This window comes from Pelodiscus sinensis, chromosome 2, assembly GCF_052426305.1.
Source record: "Pelodiscus sinensis isolate ZL-2025 chromosome 2, ASM5242630v1, whole genome shotgun sequence".
In the NCBI taxonomy this organism is placed as follows: Eukaryota; Metazoa; Chordata; order Testudines; family Trionychidae; genus Pelodiscus; species Pelodiscus sinensis.
The window spans coordinates 259,984,135-260,006,091 of NC_143053.1; the positions used below are offsets into that span (position 1 = coordinate 259,984,135).

At 50.8% G+C, this 21,957-nt stretch overlaps 1 protein-coding gene across 2 annotated transcripts; it reads right to left on the reverse strand.

Annotated features, from left to right (window-relative positions):
• Positions 1 to 1,076: 1,076 nt before the first annotated feature.
• Positions 1,077 to 14,320, reverse strand: LOC102458463 (E3 ubiquitin-protein ligase TRIM39-like). 2 transcript variants are annotated; one of them, XM_006127786.5, is made up of 8 exons: positions 14,119 to 14,320; positions 12,611 to 13,034; positions 10,218 to 10,304; positions 7,272 to 7,502; positions 6,172 to 6,194; positions 4,781 to 4,896; positions 3,305 to 3,337; positions 1,077 to 1,909 (listed from the first exon to the last, which is right to left on the reverse strand). In XM_006127786.5, exons 2-8 carry the CDS (start codon positions 13,028 to 13,030, stop codon positions 1,398 to 1,400), a joined length of 1,422 nt encoding a protein of 473 aa, XP_006127848.3. In that variant the 5' UTR covers positions 13,031 to 13,034; positions 14,119 to 14,320; the 3' UTR covers positions 1,077 to 1,397. The 2 variants fall into 2 exon arrangements, with proteins under 2 accessions (XP_006127848.3, XP_006127847.3); XM_006127785.5 differs by having other exon boundaries at positions 13,913 to 14,319.
• Positions 14,321 to 21,957: the final 7,637 nt, after the last annotated feature.

The following is a 21,957-nucleotide window of genomic DNA, read 5'->3' on the forward strand; positions in this document are numbered from 1 at the left end:
GCAGAGAGAATGCTGATTAGATGGCAACCCGTCAACCCATTCCCAGTGGGAATGACCCTGGGAAAATATTATGAGTGTGGATGGGAAAGACATTTCCATCTCGACTGCTTGTTCATGGACTGCAGTTACAGCCAAGCACTGCCTGTGGGTTCCAGGGCAAGAAGAAAAGGCCCCATCAAGCTACTGGTAACCCTGCAAAGCACCCCGATGACAGTCCCATTTGACTCAGGCTGTTCCAGATGCTGATGTGAGCCAATGTTATAGTCTCCCAATCTTGGATGGGACCCTGTCCTCATGCAATGTGTCCCTGGGTGTACAATCTTTCCCCACTGCGTGAGTACGTTTGTTGGATGGACATAAGGAGGAGGTGTACCTGGTGGCTGTGGGAAGTGAAGCAACACAGCAGGGAGCTGGTGGGGTGGGGTGGGATAGGCTAGGGCCTTTCCGCAAGTGAGGTGGCTGGGAACCTGGAGAATGGAGCAGGCTGGAGCCAGGTCCCTCTGCTTGTTGCCGGGAGTATGGGGCAGGCCTGACCCCTGCTGCCAGTGCCAGGTCAAATTGCTCAGGGAAGGAGGATTGAGGGTGGAATGGGGGCAGTGGCTGAGCAGGGGTGGGAAGAGGCGGGACAGGAGTTTAAGGGAAGGGATGGGGGGCCCTAGAGCTCCCAGCTGCTTCAGGGGGTCGGTCCCACACAGCTCCCAGCCAGTGGTGGGGGACACTAAACCTTTCAGGGCTCAGTCCCAGTCCCATTTTGTCAGTTACTTTTAGGGTATATCTAGACTGCATCCTTCTGTCGGCAGAGGGATGCAAATTAGGCAGGTTGACATTGCAAATGAGGCAGGGATTTAAATATCCCATGCCTAATTTGCATAAAAATGGCCGCTGCGTTTTGCCAAACTCAGCACTTCGTTGGCAAAAAGTGGCAGTCAAGAGAGGGATCTGTTGGGGAAAAAAAGCCTTTTTCAACAGATCCTGTAAACCTCCTTGCAAAATTGTAGCCTTGCCTATAGTGGGAAAAGTGCAGATTTGAAAGTGTAGCCATATCTATGCTAGGGTGGCTTTAGCTGACACAGCTGTGTCAGTTACAAATAACACCTAATCGGACTGACATAAGAGTGCTAGCATAGTGAAGCTAAGAAGTTTGTGGAGAAAACCTGACATGGGCACTTAACGGGGCAGTAGAGAACATCCAGCAGACAGCACTGCATTATAGCAATACACAAATGAGATGATCCAGCCCAAGGCTATGGGTAACCAGTACAGATGAACTTACTGCAATGAAAAATACAAGTGGGTCATTTCTGAGCATTCAGATAGTTTTCTTTTAATGACGCCTCTCTCTCCAGCTGTGAGCAGGAGTTCTCATGTGAGAGACATTGTAAGAAGCCTGATACCCATCAGGGATACACCTGGATATATGATCCTGGGGACCAGAGCCAAAAGTAAGGGAAGATTTTCTCCTTAAAAGAGGTAGAGAAATTGAAGATTTGGGCCATGCTCTCTGCATTGTAAAAGGTCACCTGACCTTCTTCGTAGTCTAAGTGAATTCGGATCTTCCTGAGCTTCTCATCCAGTGCGAGAAGAGTTGGGGGGAAAGTGAGAGCTGTGTATTGATGATCCCAGTCCAGCCGGATCGCCCAGATTCCTTCTCTCTCAAGACTTAGCGGTCCCTTTCTCTTCACAGTCTCTTTGGCAACCCCCACAGCCCATCCAGTCCCATCTCCCACGTCCAGCTCCCAATAGTGTCTCCCTGTTGTGAATCCCTCGGAGCCCAGGACAGAGGGGCTTGATGTGAACCTCTTGGGATTGTCAGGCACGTCTAGCCGCCCCTCTCCAAGTCTCACATTTTTCCCGTCCTCTGACAGGACGAGGTGGGAATTTGCTGTTTCTGGATCCAGAGTCACATTCACTAGAAAACAAAGCAAAAGGAGAGACACAATCAGAGAAAGGCAGCAGTGGAGCAAATGGGTGAATCTCCTTCCTCCAGAATAAAATGGACCAGGGAGGCAGGAGGAATATTTATGGTCTGAACCACAAACAGAAAAGACTCCTTCTACTGGAGCTAAATCAGGAATAAAACCAAGTGGGTGAAATCAAATCCTGGACCCATTGAAACCAATGGGAGTTTTTGCTACTGACTTCAGCAGAGCTAAGACTTCACCCCACGAATACAAATGTCTTTAGCATCAGCTGATTGTATGTTGGACCATTTCTAGTCCGCTATGGATTAACCTTGTTACTCCAGGACCCAGATACACATGGGAATGGTCTAAATTTCTGTTTCAGCGTTGGCGTGGCAGCAATTGGAAAGAGACACAGGTGCAGTGACCTCCCTGGTCACTTACTCTCATATGCTTTTCTGGAGAAAATCATGTTTTTATGCTGTAATGTTGGAAGCTGTACTAGTGACAGCTCAGTGGAAGCACCATTTTCTTGACCAGCGTGGACAGGGATGTTCATAAGCAGGGGTGTCCCTGCATCCCTGGCTTTCTGGGGGTGGTAATAGAGGGACAAGTTCAAAATCTCAACCTAGATCTAAATTCTGGGGGCTGTAAAGGCCTTAACCAAACCTCTGGCCATTTCACCTTAATCCTATTTCACACTTTTCAGTACACTTACAGTTCCCCAGCCCCGCCTTTAACTCACCACTCCAGCAACAACTAACAGTGTCACTGGACGGCACCTGCATGCCTTCGCACCACTGATGGGATTCATACACCTGGTGGAGACAATCTCTTCTAAGGGGGAAAACCTCAGTTTGGTTTGAATAGCCTCTTCCCCCAGACAATTCAGAGAGCAGAGATGGTCTGAACCAAAATTACGGATTCGAGCATCCTTGAACTTCAAAGGATGTTTAAATTACAAATCTAGTTTGCAATTCAAAAGTGCCAGTGAGGATATGTGCGCTGTTTCTTTAAGACTCCAGTTCAACAAAGTGCTTAAGCAGAAGTGTAAATTCAACCAAGTGCACAGTCCTATTAAAGTGACACGTGTAATTCCTTGCCTTATCTGGGCCAGAAGGGAGAAGCAGAGAAGGATGGAGATGCTTTAGAGCTAATACTCTTCTAAATAAAGTTCCCTGGTCAGTGCTAGAATACAGTAACTTTCTGGTATCCTTTACCGTTGTCACAGGACGGTATTGGACATGTAATGGACCTAATCCAACCCAGATCTGAGCTCTTGCCAGTATGCTGTGGCCGAAGTCCGAGTTTGCAATGAAGAAATACCATTCTAGCTCCTCATTTTAGAAAACCGTTGCCTCTTCTTTGTTCTCAGAAAAAACAAAACAAAACAACCCCCTTACCTTTTTCTTTATCCATCTGAGCTTGCAGATTCTCTAGATGAAGGAAGAAGAGACAGGGATGAGATCTTATGACCTCCGGTTCTCATGGCGTATTCCAGATGAGCTGTTAGTGCCAGATCCTGAGTGTGAAGTCTGATTGTGACATTTTGCACAATCTCAAACCCAGCTAACCTCCCATCAATCACTCAGATTCCAAAATGGCATTGCGCATGCCTCACCTGTGTCACCAGGAGGGACAGATCACGTCAGGCTCTCTCATTCCATTGATACGGAAAAGGGCACAAGCCCTAACCAGACCTGGGGCTGCCCGGGGGCCACCCCAAAGATTTGTGGATTTGCAGGATGGAGCCAGATTTTGGAACTTTGTTACATGAAGCCTGGTGTGACACCAGTACCTATGGTCACTCTGGCTAGTGCAACAATGCCTAGTAGGCTATGCACGTGTGTGTGTGTCTCTTTTCCTGCTGGTCTTTACACCATTTTGGAAAAACCCTCCCACCACATGTATACCCTATGGGCAGGGCTTGACAATTTAGGTAATCTACTTGCCACGGGCGAGTAGATTATAGCCCGGCACGGCGCCGCAGTGCGATCAGTGCATGCGCGGCGCAGTCTGCGCATGTGCAGCATGCTGAACCACGCGGCTGGCGAGCGGGGCTCATCGTGGCTTGGTGAGCCCTGCCTATGGGTATGTCTACGCTGCATTTCTCTTTCGAGAGAAGAATGCAAATGCAGATGAACGAAATTGCAAATGAATTGCGGATATGAATTTCTCGCGCTTCATTTGCATAATTGCGTCTGGCCGCAATTTCAAAATACCCTATTTCGAAATAAAAAAATGCCGTGTAGAGGCGATAATTTTGAAGGGGTTTCTTTCAAAATAACCGCTTCTACACAGTGTTTTTTATTTTGAAATAGGGTATTTCAAAATAGCGAAGAGAGGTGATTATGCAAATGAAGCACAGGAAATTCAAATCCATGCTTCATTTGCAATTTCCTTCATCTGATTTGCATTCTTCTCTCGAAAGAGGAATGCAATGTAGACACACCCTATGGCTCCCCTTCTCCCAATATCCCCCAACAGCTGTTATATCATGTCCCACAATTGTGGATCCCTTTTTCTTCCCCTTCATGTACCGCAGCCACATTCAGTTCCCAGAATCCATTGCACTGGTCACAGTGAGATTTCACAGGACTAGAAAGAAGTGCTAAGACATGACAGATTGAATCAAGAACAGACACATTTCTGCACGCGGAGCAGAGATTTTGTAGCCGACGAGGTCAGGAGTAGTGAGGATGAAAGCTAAGGTCCAGTGGGAGACGTGGGGAACGGTAATGGCAAAAACTGAGTGACATGGGAAGGGGACAGAGGCATAGGGGCAAGAGAACATGGAGCAGCACGAACCAGAGAATAGGCAGAAGACAGAACGAGTTCTAGGGGAGACAGGATTGGAAACATCATCCACACTGATTTACCTTTGAACATGGCCAGCACCCCCATTACAAGGTTATTATTTTCCGAAAAGTCACTGACTCTCTTCCTCAGCACAGGAGAAACGGGCTCTGAAGTTGGCGCCTTCACACGCTCGCACCTAGGGAAACACATATATCCTGAGGCCTGGCCTACACCTAAAACTTACCTCACCTACTTTCATTACTCAGAACTGTGAAAATTTTATGGCTTGTGCTATGCAGTTAGGTTGATACAATTAGGTTTTCTTCCATCAACTTCCCATTGTTCCCACCTCTTGAGAGGGGCTGAATTGACTACAGCAATAGAAAACTCCCTTCCCTTCCTGTAGTCAGCGTCTACACTCCAGCAGCGCTGCAGCAGCACTTGTCCTGTAGACACACCCTGAGAGCCTTCACCTAGCTATCGAATCTGGAACTCTCCACCTGGCCAGAAAGAATAAGATCTTCAGCCTGTGAACTGAAGCCCCATCAAAATCCGAACAGGGACAAGTGCTTCTAATCTTGGTAATTCTGGAAATAGGAAGGGCAGCAATTATACAGACTCCCAAGTACAAATTTAAATTGTACAACCACCTGCTGAATTATTAGTGTCATTCTGAATACTGAAGCGTCCAGGCCCTCATTGGGTTGGAAGCAGCACACTCTCCCAGCACGAGAGAATCCCTTTCCTGACGGGTTTACAGTCTATCTAGACAAGACAGAGACACGGGGTGACAGCCCAAAGTCACCCAGCAGTGGCAGAGCTAGGAGTAGAACTCAGCTCTCCCAGGGACTGGCTCAGTGCCCTCTACAGGCTGCCCCGACTTGTGACGCTATCCCAATAACCGATCGCATCGCAAGTCAGGGGCATTGTAACTCGAGCCCACATTTACGACAGGTGTCGTGCGCCATCATAGATGTGGGGCCGAGGACGTAAGTCGGGGGATTTCAGCCCCTTCCACACGTATGGAAAAAGTCGCAAGTGCGGGGGGTCGTAAATGGGGCCGTTGTAAAGCGGGGGCCTCCTGTACATTGGGGAGTTAACACCTCATTTTACAAGAGGAGAAAGGGAGGTACATGGAGCAGCCACAATTTTCACAGATTTCAACTGGCTGGAGAGAATTTGCCTGACATCTCTTTCTCACCCAACGCAGAGGGGCAATTGGATTCCTTCTGCATTAGCTTTAGAATGTAAAGCCCTGTCCGCCCCAAAAGTCTTTTATACACCACAAATTCAAAGTACCAGTCCCACGGCAAACAAAACTCAGCCCCTTTGGACATGTGACAAATACATTAAATACAAAACATGCCCATGGCTGCTGGGAACCTGGGTCTTCAGAACTGGTTTCCAGACTTTTGCTCAGCAAGCCACGGAGGGAGGGGGGAGGGAAAGCGAGAATGAACCCAGAAGGTACCTGCTCAAGGTGCTGCCAACATCCTAGAAGGCAAAGAAAACATGGTCAGTGCATGTTTCACAAAAGGGAGGGTCGATGGCAGCTCCCAGCTGCGCCAATGAGGCTATGCGGGTGAATCCAGCCCAGCATGTCTTCTGCTCTGGGATGCGTCTCTGTTTGCAGTCTGAGTTTCACTGGCAGGTCTTCATGTGAGGAAACATTCGATTTCTGGGAGGCTAGTCCCCAATCCTACAATTGACTATGCCTGGGAAGATGCCTACCCATCAGTGGGACTCTAGGAAGGTAAAGGGGTCTGCCTGCAGGAGGATCAGCACCAGAGTCAAGACGTAAAAAGGAGGCTTGATTTGATTCCAAAGGGCAACTCCCTCATGTTCTCATCTCCCCAGGAGAAGTCCCACCTCTTTCCCTGCCTCCTCCCACCTCATCAAGGTAAGACTCCTCCAGCTGCTCTAGCCTCTTACAGCAAGTCCTGCCGGATCCTCCACCTCTTCCCCCCCCCATGCACCAAGAGGCACAGAAGCCTTGTGGTCACTCTCCTCCAGTCATGACACTGCTGCGGCCATCTCCCTGCATGCAGCACCTCTGGGCTCCTTCCCAATTCGTCTCCCTGGTCAGCCTCAGATACTGAAGTGCTCTGTATTCTCCCCATAGGGGGACACTGGTCTAGTTGGAAGTGAAGGCCAAAAGACTTCCCCAAAGGCTGGGACCTTTCTTCCACAAATCCCAGCAGCTGGAAACCTTCCCTTCCTGCCTGCCTATGTAGCAACCCTACTGGCTTTCTAGTGCCCAGGTAACATCACAGGTGGGAATTAACTATTGGACACCAGGCACTTTCGGAACCCCCAGAGACTGTTGGCATTTGTCCTCATGGGTAAATTGTTCTTCGTTTTTCTTCAAGATCATTCAGAGGAAGAGGCGGGGCCTCTGTTTACAGATAATCCAGAGATGCACTGACTTGGGCAGTCCCGTGTGTCAGTCTTACGGTCAGTATTTCAGTTATACTGTGAGCTCTGAGCCCTGGACTCCAGTAGCCCATAGCCAGACTCCAAGAGCTCAGGAGTCTTTCTTCCCTGCACAGGGAACACACAATGCAACCTCACCTTAAGGAATTCTGTCGCTGGCTGGGAACATTTCCTTTGTAGCTCACTGATCAGTTCACCGAGTAGTAACGTTTTCTCGCCAACTTTAGTGACATATTCATTCCGCCGCTTTAAAATCGCCTCATCTAGCACTTCCAGCTGTGCCAGAAGGAGGCACTGGTGTTCACTCAGAAACTCATGCAACTGCTCAAATTCAAACAAAATCTTCTGTCTCTCCAATTCAGTCTGTCTCTAGAGGGAACAGATATAAAGCCACGAAGGACAGGTCAGTATTACAGGCAGCGTCCTTGCACTCCCCGCACATCCTTGTGTATGTCAACTAGGGATGTGAATGTTTAACCGTAGGGAGGCTTATGGGTTACAGTTAACCCAGGGGTGGGCAATAATTTTTTACTGGAAGCCACTTCAGAAATTTTTGAAGGGGCCCCGGCCACTCTGGAAGGGGCGGGGCCTCAGGCGGAAGGGGCGGGGCCAGGATATTTCCCTGATTCCCCACCCACAGACCATGATTGGTCTGGTGGTGGGGGAGCAAGTGAAGTCTTTGCCCCCCCAGAGGTTTCCCGTAGGCGCCCGTGCCCCTGGCAGTGGGAGGAGACTTCACTCACTCCCTCTTCTGCCCCAGACCAATCAGGGCTTGGGGGCGGGGAAAGCGTGCGAAGTCTCCTCCCGCCCTGGCAGGAGCATGTGGTGCTTCTAAGCGCCACGTGCTCCTGGCAGGGTGGGGGCAGGGCAGAGGAAACTTCATGCGCTTCCCCCTGCCCCCAGATCCTGACTGGCCTGGGGGCAAGGGAGCGGCAGGGCCTCCGCGGGCCGGATCAATCCGCTTGGCGGGCCGAATTCAGCCCACGGAGGCCCTTTTGCCCACTCCTGGTTTAACCAATGGGGGCTGGAGCAGCACCAGCCCCACGGGGCCTGCTGTGGGTGAGCTGCACTCCAGTCTGGATGGAGTAGCCCCAGTCCGCAGCAGGCCCGGCCTGGGCGGGCAGGGTCACTCCAGCCTGGCCACAGCTGCCCCACCCATGGCAGGTGGGGGGTCACTCTGGCTGGGCTAGAGCAGACCCCTTCTCCCCCCATATAACCGGTTAACTGGTTAAACCCAAGATTTACCGGATTAACTAATGAAAGGGGATTTTACATCCCTGGTGTGAATATGGCACGTGAGACGGAGCTGGGGCTAGGAGAGACCTTACAGTGGGAAAGAAGGACAAAGGAGTCTAGGGGGCAGGAGATGAAGAAGTGGAGTAAATCGTAAATGAGCCGATGGAGAAGACAACAGGAAGGATGGTGCAAAAGCCCTGGGCACTGAGGGAGGAGGGTTGATGACGAGAGGACTTGGTGAGTGTTGCTGAAGGAGATGATGCGGTAGCTGGACAGACGAAACAGGGGAGCCGAGACATTAAGGAGGAGGGAGGGATAGCTCAGTGGTTTGAGCATTGGCCTGCTAAACCCACGGTTGTGAGTTCAATCCTTGCAGAGGCCATTTGGGGCAAAAATTCATCAGGGATGGTACTTAGTCCTGCTGAGAAGGCAGGGGACTAGACTCAATGACCTTTCAAGGTCCCTTCCAGCTCTAGGAGATAGGCATCTCCATTATTAAAGTAAGGTCAAGTGAGTGGCCAATTTGTCATGAGGGAGCCTCAAAACAGGGATGAAGGTCAAATGAGGAGGGGGAAGCTTTGACGTTGGGCTGCACATCAGTGTGGAAGCTGAAGTCCCCAAGAAGGAGGGTGGTTATTGTGAAGAGAGGACAAGCCAGCACTCAGAGTCAAAGAAGACAGACAGGGGGCAGGGGCTAAGAGTAGAAGAGACCACCATGCGGAGAGGGGGGATGTTTATCGAAGCGGTGTCAAAGGGGCAACATGATTTTATGTGGGTTCCAGGAGATGAAGAAGTCATGGCAAACTGACCTGGAGAAGAGTGAACTTTCCAGGGGGAGCAAGAGAAGGAGAAGAGGGAGGCTGTGAATGGGGGCTGAGACTTGAAAGAGGATCCAGAGGGGCAGACGTGGTGACAGGTGTAGCTGTGGGAGGAGGGGTGCACGGAGATTGAAAGACGACCAAGGTAATGGCAGATGTCACCAGAGGTGAGGAAGAAGCAGTGGAGAGGGCAAGGGGGTTATGAGAGGGGAGTGTGGTAGGAAGGAAGTGGGGGTAAAAGAGAACTAGCAGCAGAAAGTGGAAGTTAAAAGGGATATAGAGAGAGTGGAGGAAAGAGCAGAGGAGGGAAAGAACAACAGATACATCAGTAGAAGATCAAGATCAGCTGGGAACTGATCTGCTAACCAGAACAAGAATACGGCTGTAACAAATTCTATTCTCAATGAATAGTTCCCCAGCTCCCTGTGCCGGCAGAGTGGCATGTTACAATGGGGTGTAGTCTGCATTGTCTGCTCTTGAAAACAGCCAAGTGCACACGGTGCCCATATTACAGCAATGTGACTAAGGGCTTGTCTCTAAGAAGAGTAAGTACACTCTTCTTAGCTCGGCTGTAAATCTGCCAACCTGTTGCACATTAATTGGCCATGTGGAGCCTGCTACCCTGCCCTAGAGTTCTCTAGCATACTCTTTGAAATGGCAGGGCACTGGTAGTGTTGTCATGTCATGGTGTAAACCCACTTGTTCGGCAAACAGCTTGTAAGCTGCGGCGGATACAGGGCAGGGCGAGCGGGGTGGCTGCTCCGGGCCCCGCGCTCAGGGGTGGACTGGCTGGCGGGATACCACACTTTAAATTCCCCGGTGCTGCGCGCTGCACGGTGGAGGAGCGCATGTGCAGCGTGCTGAAACACCATGCCACACAGGTGAGAGAGGAGATGCCTGGTGAGAGGGGCCCCGCGAAATTGTGCTACCCTGGGCCCTGCAAAAATCTCATCCACCCCTGTCTGTAAGGGGTCTAGTACTGCATTGATGAGGCACATATACCCCAGTAAATAGACAGGTAGGTAGATACCAGCAGTGCGTCGCTTTGCTCTTCTCCGCGTGGTTTAAATTTTCCTCTCTCTGTTTGTAAGAAACACAAACTGCTCTGAAGCTTTTCCTGGAAAGCAAGAGGGATTTGGTAATCTCGGTGTTTTAGTTCAGACAATACACAGCAGTACTATGTTTTTCACTATGTCAGACGTGGACATTTTCAAAGCTCTCGTAGGAAGTGACAGCAGCAGCTCTACAGTTAAGGATAGCTCCCCGTTATAAATCCAGTTTTCAAGCCCACCTTTAACTTCCCCCCAAAGAAGCCAATTTTGCATGCTGCTGTTCATTCTTAGCAACACTTTTTCTGTTAAATCTAGTAGAACTCAGGCAAAGAGTTTTAGTTTTAGAAGCCAAGGTGTTAGTTAATTTGTTGAAAAAAATCCTTTTTAAAATGGTTTGACGTGGGAATCCCACAGATGTTTTGTTGATCTTACTGAGACGTACCTTCTGGTATTTGGGGGCTGAGTTAGTGGGAAGGGGTTTAAAAGATAGAAATGCTAGGGGTGTTAGATATCGTGAAATGGAATAGTTGTGTCACTGCATGAATTCTTAGCGGTGACACAACTATTCGATAGTCCCCGGGGGCAAGGATGGCAGCCAGTGTGCTCCCAGCCCCACTCCTGGGGAGCCCTCATCTGTGAGGGAAACCAATTATTAAAAATCAGCTTCCTGTGCAAACAGTCTGCCTGCCACCCTGCACGGCTGCCTCTGATTCAGAGGCAGCAGCGTGGGGAGGCGGCAGCCACTGTCTGCAGGGGGGTCTAAGCTCCCACGGACAGGGACTGCTGCTGCAGACCAGCCTCTGTCTGCAGTGAGCCTGGACCGCCACGGATAGAGGCTGTTTCGCAGAAGCCTCTCCCGCACTCTCCCCCCATGCCGCTGCTTCTATCAGCCATAGGGGGACAGCACTGGCTCCTGCATGCTCCCCATCAGTGCCTCTGTAGGAGGCAGCAGGGGAGGAGCAGGCAGGTCTGTGGGAGCTGATATGCACGCATGTGCAGGGAGGGGGGCAGGCGGAACCAGTGCTCATGGGGAACCTGTTTAAAGCCAGCTCCTCATGGGCACTGGCTCCTGTTCCCCCACCCTTCTGCCTCTGATACAGAGGCAGCGGAGAGGGGAGTGAATGTAGTTGACAAGATTAACCGATAAGCCCGGGTTTATCGGTTATTCGCCGAGTTGACTACACGTTGACATCCCTAATAAATGCTTGTTTTTACATTAATACAATGAAGCGATACATTTATTGGCAAGTAAAAATTCATCATACTCTGGTGAGCCATATAGTCTGGCAGAAGTTTGCAAGAGAGTTAGTAGAAGATGTTTTTAAAAAATTGCAATGAGTTGTTACTAAAGTTTGAATTTCAGATAATTAACCCAGTGTTATCTACTGTTATTCCCTTTGTCGGGAATGTTTGTAGACCAGCTACAGTTTTAACTTGCATGGTATGACAGAAAGGCTGTGTCTACACTGGCCCCTTCTTCGGAAGAGGCATGCTAATTTCTAACTTTGGAATAGGGAAATCCGCGGGGGATTTAAATATCCCCCGCGGGATTTAAATAAACATGGCCACCGCTTTTTTTCCAGCTTGGGGAAAAGAGCGTCCAGACTTTCAAGTAGGAATAAGAGATCCTCCGGAATAGGGCTTTATTCCGGAGGATCGCGCCAGTCTGGATGCTCTTTTCCGGCTTTTCCCCAAGCCGGAAAAAAAGCGGCGGCCATGTTTATTTAAATCCCGCGGGGGATATTTAAATCCCCCGCGCATTTCTCTATTCCAAAGTTAGAAATTAGCATGCCTCTTCCGAAGAAGGGGCCAGTCTAGACGTAGCCCAAGTGAAGGAGGAATGTGGCATTACTGAAGCATCTTCATGGCTTAACAACCAGTTATTTTGAGGTAGAAGAGCCTGAGAGTAGAATACATAAAATCACAATAAATAAGAATACTTAGCTCTTATGTGCATGTCCTGCTTGGTAGGTAAATTCCATTGAAATATACTTTCATACTTCTAAGTCCTAACAAAGGGTTTTTTGCGAATTTCCCTAAGTTATACTACAGTATATGGATAGCACATTTCACCTAAAGGACTCCACCCGCCCAACAGCACTTACAGTTTACAAACCAGCCCAAGAGCCACAATGAGTCAGACTTAAGCCAGACCTTCAGTGAGCTAGACCCCGACTGGTTTGCTCATTCCTGGCTCATTTCTGTTCTGATCTCTCCCCTGGCTTCTTAGAATCTGACCTTCCCCGGCCTGGCTTGCTTACTAGAATCCCATTCTGCTCCCATACAATTCAATGGCAAAACTTCCATTGACGGGGACTGAGTCCCTAGCTAGACAGCTTCTCCATACAAGCACTACATAGCGATTTCCTACCTTGTAGGCCTGGGCAGCTTCCTCTATTGGAGCCACAGTGTGATCCCTGTGAGTCTGGGACTCCCGGCACACCAGACAGATCGGCCTCTGGTCTTGTTCACAGAAGAGTTTCAAAGATTCTTTGTGCTCCTCACACACAATTTCTTCTGCTTTCTTTGCCGCTTCCAAACCAAGCTGCACCGCTATTTCTACCATGTTTGCCAGCTGCCTGTTGGGCCTGAAATTTCTTGGCTGGATAGTCTTCCTGCACTGAGGACACGAGAGCTTCCCCGCTGATTCCTTGCAGTATTCTCTGATACATGCCCCACAGAAATTGTGGCTGCACTCTGTGATCACGGGATCTTTAAAAGAGTCCAGGCAAATGGGACAAGTGGCTTCATTTTGGAGATCTTCCGTCAGATTCACAGCAGCCTGAGCCATGAGTCTTTCAAGAAACAGAAGCAAACTTAAGTTTCACTTTCGTTTGCTTAGCCATGGGCGTGGCCTCCCTCTTCCCCTGGCTTTATGCCCAGAAACTCCTTGGTCCGCAAAGCTGCTGAATCAGTGACTCACTCACTGTAGCAGGGATACTAACAGATCCAAGCAGAGCAGGACCCAAACTAGCAATCAGCATGATCCAAAAGAGTCCCACAGTCAGACAAGGGAAATGTTCTTGTACTGCTTAGCTATTGTTTTTATACAATGCCCAGGACACTTTACAAAGCCACCCGTTTATCTAGCAGGGAACTACTGGCATGTTTAGGATCGCAACCCATCTCACAAAATCAAGAATGTCATCATGTTGGAAACGTTTGTAACCCCCTTTTTCCTCCCCGGGTTACTGGGGAGCAGGTCACACTCACAGGTGTGCCGGGGCGCCTGGTGTTTTAACCCAAAAGGAGATCCTGAGCACCCCAGGTGATGGTGTTTAGTTGGGGAAAGCCTTAACCACCCCCTTGCTGCAGTCCCTTGCTCATAATGAATGTACAATGGCGGTGCCTCCACCTGGCTGGCCTTGTACACACTCACTGGTGCCTTGAGAGCCTCCAGGAACATACTCATTCCAGCTATCAACTGGATCTAATTCTAGAACAACTACTACAAATCATAGCCATCTAATAGATTACATTAAAATAAACAATCTTTACTTAACTTAAATAAACAGGGTCTAACAGATTAACAATGAACAGCATTAACAAACACATGCACCTGACGAAGTGGGTCTTTGCCCACGAAAGCTTATGCTCCTACACTTCAGTTAGTCTATAAGGTGCCACAGGACTCCTTGCATTAACAAAGTGCACAACAATAATTGGAACTTACATATCTAGCAGTGACCCTGCCCATACTGATCCCACCCCGGAGCGTGCACACCCCTGCACTCAGAGTCCAGACTCTGGCTTGCGTGGGTGTGCTTGAAGAACTGCAGCTGTAGTGGAAGTTCTCTGCAGGCAGTGTGTATCAGGCTCCAAGCTAGGCAGCAGCTCTGTCCCAGGCAGCACTCTTCCCAAAAAGGCCCAGTCACTTACAGCCTCGTGCTGTGCCTATCAGAAGCAGCCTGCTAGATCCCAGCTCCAAAGGCCTCCAGTCCCAGTCTGCAGCTGCATCCAACAGCCCCTGGACTGGATCAAACTCCTCCACAGCAGCCTGGCTCCCCTTCTCTTCCACAATCCAGTCCCAGACTGCTAGGCCTCTCTTCTCATGCACATGGAGAGCCTCTGATCTCCCACACAAGAGTCCTTCCTTCCTGTTTTTCCCAAGGGCTCATGGGAATTGTAGTCTGGATTGCAGCACACAGGGTCTTTCCAGAAAAAAACAGAGGCCCCTTTAGTAAGGGGACTACACGTTCATGAAAAAGCCCAGTTAGAAGGACTGAGTCATGTTTCAATATCAGTGTATCTACATCCTGTTCTGTATCAAATACAGTAATTCCTCATTTAACACGATAGATCTGTTTCAGAAAATGATCGTGTTAAGTGAAAACGTGTTATGCGGGGTCAATTTTCCCATTGAAAATAATGGAAAAGGTGGGGGTTGCGTTTCAAGCGGTGGTGTCTGTTGGGACCGGGACATAAGGTTGGGGGAAAAAGGCGACTGGGTTACAGCAGGGAGGGGAGGGGTTGGCTCTGGGGAAGGGAAGGGAAGGGAAGGGAAGGAGAGGGGAGGGGGATTGGTTTGGGACCCGCACTGCGTCCGGCAAGGGGGGGGGGGTCACCGGGGAACGGCGTGGCGAGTGGCGAACCCTCCCCCGCTTTGCAGGGAGGCGGGGGAAGCCCTGCGCAGCCACCATCAACGGGCCGGCTGGGGAAATCGTGTTATTCTGAGGACGGTTGTGTAATTCAAAAAACGTTCCCTAAAAAAAACCCGTGCTATGGCGAAAACATGTTAAGCAGGCACGTGTTAAATGAGGGATTACTGTTTACTGAACCAGTTACCGTGGCAGCAGACGTGTGTGGGCAGCGTTTTCATTGAAGTAGCTGCACTTAGGCAAATCATTATTCTGCAAACTAGAAAGGTCAGAAAATGTATTCCCAGAATTCTGCTCGGTTACGTCTTGTCAACCAAGGGGTCTCTGGCCCCGGTGCATGGAGGAGAGACGTCCGCACCATGGACCCTTCCTCAGGAACAGGGGACATGGTCTCGTGCAGGAGACATGAAGATTGCAAGCCTATCAGATTAGATCATGGACCGCAAGCATTTTTATGGGGGGGCCCTCCAAGACTTTGATAAGTGGTCAAGGGCCACTCTTTTCTATGGAGGGGGTGATCGGGCTAGGCCAAGGCGAGGGCAGCGAGTGAAGTGCCCCTCGCTCCAGGGGTGCCCAGCACCTAGAGGGAGCCACCAGCTGTTCTGAGCAGCCTCCGGTGGCAGCAGGCAGGAGCCTGCCTCGGGGTGTCGACAGGCGGGCTGGATCAAAAGGCTTGGCGGGCCGCATGCGGCCTGGGGGCCATGTCGTGCCCACCCCTGGTTTAGAGGAAGGATTCTCAGCAGACCTATGGTAACATTTTCCAAAGTGCCCAAGTGACCTAGGTGTCGAAGGGCGCGTCTCCGCCGCAAAACCCCCTCCCCCGGCAGCAAGTCCTAGAGCAGGGGCGAGCCGCATGCCCCTGGCAGGTCGGAGGCAGGGCTTCCCGCACTCTCCCCGTCCCCGGGCCCTGATTGCCCTGAGGACGGGGGAGCACGCAAAGTCTCCTCCTGCCGCCAGGGGCATGGGCCCATAGAGGGAACCTCCAGCTGTTCAGAACTGGGGGTTCTCTCTGGGAGGGGGGCAAAGACTTCACACGCTCCCTCCACCCCCAGGCCTGTCAGGGTCCGTGGGTGGGGAAGCACAGAAGTGTCCTGGCCCCGCCCCTTCACCTGAGGCCCCACCTCTTCCAGGGCTACAACAAAAATGTCTGAAGTCGCCCCGCATCTAAAATTATTGCCCACCCTGTCTTAGAGTCTGGGTCAACTGACTCAGGCTTGTGCGAGGAGGCTAAAAATAACAGTGTAGACGTTCCTGAGACTGTCCGCCCTGCTGGGTTCCAAAGCCCGGGGTTCAGGCTAAACGGGAATATCCACACACTTATTCTGAGTCCCACAGCCTGAGCCAGCTGAAAGGGTCTCTAAGGCTTGCTGCCATGGATTTTTTAAGATAAACTCTGGGTCACATATTCCGAAATATAAGGGGATTTATACATTTAAGTCACAGAGGAGTTTTGGAAAACACCAGCCTCTGACCTCACTCCGTGTCTTGGGAAAGCCACCTTGCTACTTGTGCCTCAGTTTCCCCTTTTTTGTAAAAATACGTCAGGGAAAATACCGACTAGCCTCACAGAGGTTAGAGAGGTTTGACACATTCAGGTTTAAAAAGATCGCTGCTCCTTGCTCTTTGCAGAGGCAGCACACTGCGTCCTGGCTCAATGATGAAGGGAAGGCTGCAATTAGAAGTGAAAACCAATGCATTGAGCTGTTCTGACCACAGGGCAGTTTGCGGGAGTGGAGTGGGGAGGCGGGGTCTGGGCGGGAAGGTGGGTGTGGGAATAGAGTGCGGGTGCGGGCTCTGGGCGGGAAGGTGGGTGCAGGAACAGAGTGGGGGTGTGGGCTCTGGGTGGGAAGGTGGGTGTGGGAGCAGAGTGGAGAGGCGGGGTCTGGGTGGGAAGGTGGGTGTGGGAATAGAGTGCGGGTGCGGGCTCTGGGTGGGAAGGTGGGTGTGGGAGCAGAGTGGAGAGGCGGGGTCTGGGTGGGAAGGTGGATGTGGGAATAGAGTGCGGGTGCGGGCTCTGGGCGGGAAGGTGGGTGCGAGAACAGAGTGGGGGTGTGGGCTCTGGGTGGGAAGGTGGGTGCGGGAACGGAGTAGGGGTGCGAGCTCTGGGCGGGAAGGTGGGTTCGGGAACGGAGCAGGGGTGCGAGCTCTGGGTGGGAAGGTGGGTGTGGGAACAGAGTGGAGAGGCGGGGTCTGGGCGGGAAGGTGGGTGTGGGAACAGAGTGGGGGTGTGGGCTCTGGGTGGGAAGGTGGGTGCGGGAACGGAGTAGGGGTGCGAGCTCTGGGCGGGAAGGTGGGTTCGGGAACGGAGCAGGGGTGCGAGCTCTGGGTGGGAAGGTGGGTGTGGGAACAGAGTGGGGAGGCGGGGTCTGGGCGGGAAGGTGGGTGTGGGAACAGAGTGGGGGTGTGGGCTCTGGGTGGGAAGGTGGGTGCGGGAACAGAGTGGGGGTGTGGGCTCTGGGTGGGAAGGTGGGTGCGGGAACGGAGTAGGGGTGTGAGCTCTGGGTGGGAAGGTGGGTGTGGGAACAGAGTGGAGAGGCGGGGTCTGGGCGGGAAGGTGGGTGTGGGAACAGAGTGGGGGTGTGGGCTCTGGGTGGGAAGGTGGGTGCGGGAACGGAGTAGGGGTGTGAGCTCTGGGTGGGAAGGTGGGTGTGGGAACAGAGTGGAGAGGCGGGGTCTGGGCGGGAAGGTGGGTGTGGGAACAGAGTGGGGGTGTGGGCTCTGGGTGGGAAGGTGGGTGCGGGAACGGAGTAGGGGTGCGAGCTCTGGGTGGGAAGGTGGGTGTGGGAACAGAGTGGAGAGGCGGGATCTGGGCGGGAAGGTGGGTGTGGGAACAGAGTGGGGAGGCGGGGTCTGGGCGGGAAGGTGGGTGTGGGAACAGAGTGGGGAGGCGGGGTCTGGGTGGGAAGGTGGGTGCAGGAACAGAGTGGGGGTGCGGGCTCTGGGTGGCAAGGTGGGTGTGGGAACAGAGAGGGGTGGCGGGGTCTGGGCGGGAAGGTGGGTGCAGAGTGGGGATATGGGCTTTAGGCAGGAAGGTGGGCGTGCGAGTGGGGTCTGGGCAAGAAAGGGGGTCACAGACTAACATGTCTGCCCCTCTGAGATTCGTCTACACCCAGACAGGTAGAAAAACCACACCCCCTATAGCGGTTACAGCTCACCAAGGTGTCAGCGTCACCCAGGTCTCCCAACACAGCTGATCAGAGACTTACAGATCAACAGCCAGGCGTAGGGTGAAGGAGGAAAACGGGAATCAGCGGAGTTGGGGGCTGGCAAGAGGAGATTACAGCTCATCAGATCTACAGTGGGTGGAAACGTTTCCAAGGGAACAGATTCTTGCCACGAAATGCTGCTTTGACAACAGTCAGAGTGTATCATGGGAGTGTATCGGTATGATGACGAAATGATCAGGGGCGGTCTAGCCATTCCCAGAAGGACCAACTCCTTGGTGTTGACTTTACTCACACGGTCATTTGTAATATCAAAGGATATGTCTACACTACCCCGCTAGTTTGAACTAGGAGGGTAATGTATGCATACCGCACTTGCAAATGAAGCCCGGGATTTGAATTTCCCGGGCTTCATTTGCATAAGCAGGGAGCCGCCATTTTTAAAACCCCGCTGGTTCGAACCCCGTGCAGCGCGGCTACACGGGGCTCGAACTAGGTAGTTCGGACTAGGCTTCCTATTCCGAACTACCGGTACACCTCGAGGTGGAACGAGGTGTACCGGTAGTTCGGAATAGGAAGCCTAGTCCGAACTACCTAGTTCGAGCCCCGTGTAGCCGCGCTGCACGGGGTTCGAACCAGCGGGGTTTTAAAAATGGTGGCTCCCCGCTTATGCAAATGAAGCCCGGGAAATTCAAATCCCGGGCTTCATTTGCAAGTGCGGTATGCATACATTACCCCGCTAGTTCGAACTAGCGGGGTAGTGTAGACATACCCAAAGTCAGAAAGTGTCAAGGAGAGGGTGACATGGCCTGAAATTGACATGGTAGAAGAATATAAAAGATAGAACAGTCCAAATCAAGCCAAATCATTTCAGTGGCTCTCAAAGGAAATGAAATTTCTTCCCTTCCACCCCAGGGGGTGGCTTCTCCCAGTACTGGGAGGGAGGAGCAAGGCCTTGTGGGAGGTCTGTGCTTCTCAGGGTCCTGTGCCCAAGCAAGGGGCTGGGAGGGGGGTCTCAGAACCTGGCGTAGGAGTGGAGGATGACACAATCCAGCTTGTGTTTCCCAGACAGAGGGAGCAGCTCCAACTTCCGTAGAGCTGTTTGCTGCTGGTTCGGGGTCCAGGGAGCAGGGAATGGGGCTGCAGCGACCAGGCCTTGGAATCTTCAGAAATACCATCGGGCCAGCAGGGGGATTTTATTTTTCCATGTGACAGACGTGTAGAGGAGGGGAAACCGAGGCAGGTGCAGCAAGTGGGTTTGTTTACACCAGAGGAAACAGACGGAAGCAGACAGTGCACCAAAGCAGTCGCAACCCCTCCCAGCTCGGTATCATCTGCAAACTTCATAAGCGTCCTCTCTATGCCAATATCTAAATCGTTGATGAAGATATTGAACAGAACTGGTCCTACAACAGACCCCTGCGGGACCCCACTTGTTCTGCCCTTCCAACAGGATTGTGAACTGTTAATAACTATTCGCTGAGAACAGTTATCCAGCCAGTTATGCACCCACCTTAGAGTAGCCCCATCTAGCTTGTATTTCTCTGATTTGTTAATGAAAAGGTCATGGAAGAACTGTATCAAATGCTTTTCTAAAGTTTAGGTATACCATACCCACCAACTCTCCCTTATCCAAAGGACTTATTATCCTATCAAAGAAAACTATCAGATTGGTTTGACATTGGTTACCTACCATCTTATTGGAAATTTATCATCCAGGTGTTAGCAGATGGATTCCTTAATTAGTTGCTCCATTATCTTCCATGGTACAGAAGTTAAACTGACTGGTTTGCAGACTCCTGGGTTGTTTTTATTTCCTTTTGTACAGATGGGCAAAAGATTTGCCCTTTTCCAGTCTTCTGGAATCTCTCCCGACTTCCATGACTTTTCGAAGATGAAAGCTAAAGGCTCAGATACCTCCTCTATCAGCTCCTTGAGTATTCTAGGATGCTTTTCATCAGGCCCTGGTGACTTGCAGATATCTAACTTCTGTAAGCAATTTTAAATTGTAAACTTCAGGCATTCATTATGTTAGGCGTCCTGTCGCCACCAACCTTCCTGGTGAAAACCCAAACTAAGAAGTAATTAAGCACCTTTGCCATTTCCAAGCTTTTTGTTACTTTTTCTCCCTCTTCACTGAGCAATGGGTCTACTCTTGGTCTTCCTCTTGCTTCTAATATATTTGTAGAACATCTTATTACCCTTCATGTCTCTGGCTAGACTGAGCTCGTTTTGTGCCTTTGATTTTCTATTTTGCCCCTGCATACTTGTGTTATTTGCTTATATTCATCCTTTGTGCTTTGACATAGTTTCCACTTTTTATACAACCCCTTTTTGATTTTTTAGATTATTTAAGATCTCCTGATTAAGCCAAGGTAGTTTGTGTTTTAAGGCAGTCTATTTTAAGAATTAATGAAGTTGATTAAGTCAGGGTGGATGTGTCTCATACTCAGCATTTGATGTGTAAATGTGAATATCAAAAGAGGGGAAATTGCCTTTGTAGTGCATTAGCCAGTTAAGATTTTTATTCAAGCCTAAGTTGATAGTATTTAATTTGTAAATGAACTTAATTAGAACTGACTTAATTTGCCCCATTAACCTTGGTTCTACAATTGACAGGTAACTCCTTTTGCTGTTATATATACTCTGGATTCTGTAATTTCTACTCCAACTCATCTGATGAAGTGGGATTTACCCACGAAAGCTCATGACCTAATAATTCAGAATGGAGAGAGGTAACTAGTGGTGTCCCCCAGGGTCTGTCCTGGGACCCATCCTATTCAACCTATTTATGAATGATCTGGGGAGAGTGGATATCAGAGAGTGGCAATATTTGCAGGCTATATAAAGTTACTCAAGATAGTTCAGCCCAAAGCCGACAGTGAAGAGTTACAAAGGGATCTCACAAAACTGAGTGACCAGGCAGCAAACGGTCAAATGAAATGCAATGTCGATAAATGCAAAGTAATGCACATTAGAAAACAAACTTCCTCTGCCCGGGGAACCAGGAGCATGGAGGCACCCTCCCCACTTTGCCCAGGATCTCTGACAATAGCCAAACAGCGTTCAGTGGCCGTCAAAAAGGCCAGCAGCCTGTTAGGAGCTGCAGTGGAAGGGATTGAGAATCCCACAATGCCTCTGTACAAATCCATGGTACGCCTACACCGGGACTACTGTGTGCCGGTCTGGTCATCCCATCTCAACACCAGAAAACTCACAAAGAGAAAGGTCCGGAGAAGAGCCCTGAAAATGATCAGTGGTTTGGAACAGCTTCCTTATGGGGGTGACTGAAAAGCCCGCGACTTGTCCGCTTGGAAAAGAGACGACTAAGGTCTAGAAACACCTGAATGGTGGGGGACGGAGAGTAAGGGGGTTATTTACCACGTCATGGAAAACAAACACCAGCGGGTACCACTGAGATTAACAGGCAGCAGGTTTAAAACAGAGCAAAGGGAACATTTCTCCATCCAACAGCAGGGGATGGGTGACAGACCTGGTGATTCCCTGTTGTGTTCCCTCCCTCTGGGGCACCAGGCAGGTGGGGAGACAGGACACTGGGCTGGAAGGACTGTTGGTCTGACCCAGTTTGGCCATTCTGATGTTCTTGACAGGTGTGCGCCTGGGTGCAGTCAGTGCTGTGTGTGTGTCAGTCAAGGTGTGCAGTGTCAACTCAGAGCTGTGTGTATCCGTGTGTAGGTGCATGTGTGTGCAGAGTTTGTCCTCAGCGGTGGCGGGGAGGGGGGGGGGTTGTTGAACCCATATGTGCTGCGTTGGTGCCGAGTGTGCACCTGGGTACAGAGCCAGTGCTGTGTGTGTGAGCTCAGTGTGTGCCTGTGGTGTAGAGGGGCTGGATGTGTGTGGCATTGTGGTGTGTTGTCAGTGTGCGACAGTGCTGTGTGTGTGTGAGCTTGGTGTGTGTCTCAGCTGTGTGTGTGTCAGTGCTGTGCGTGAATGCT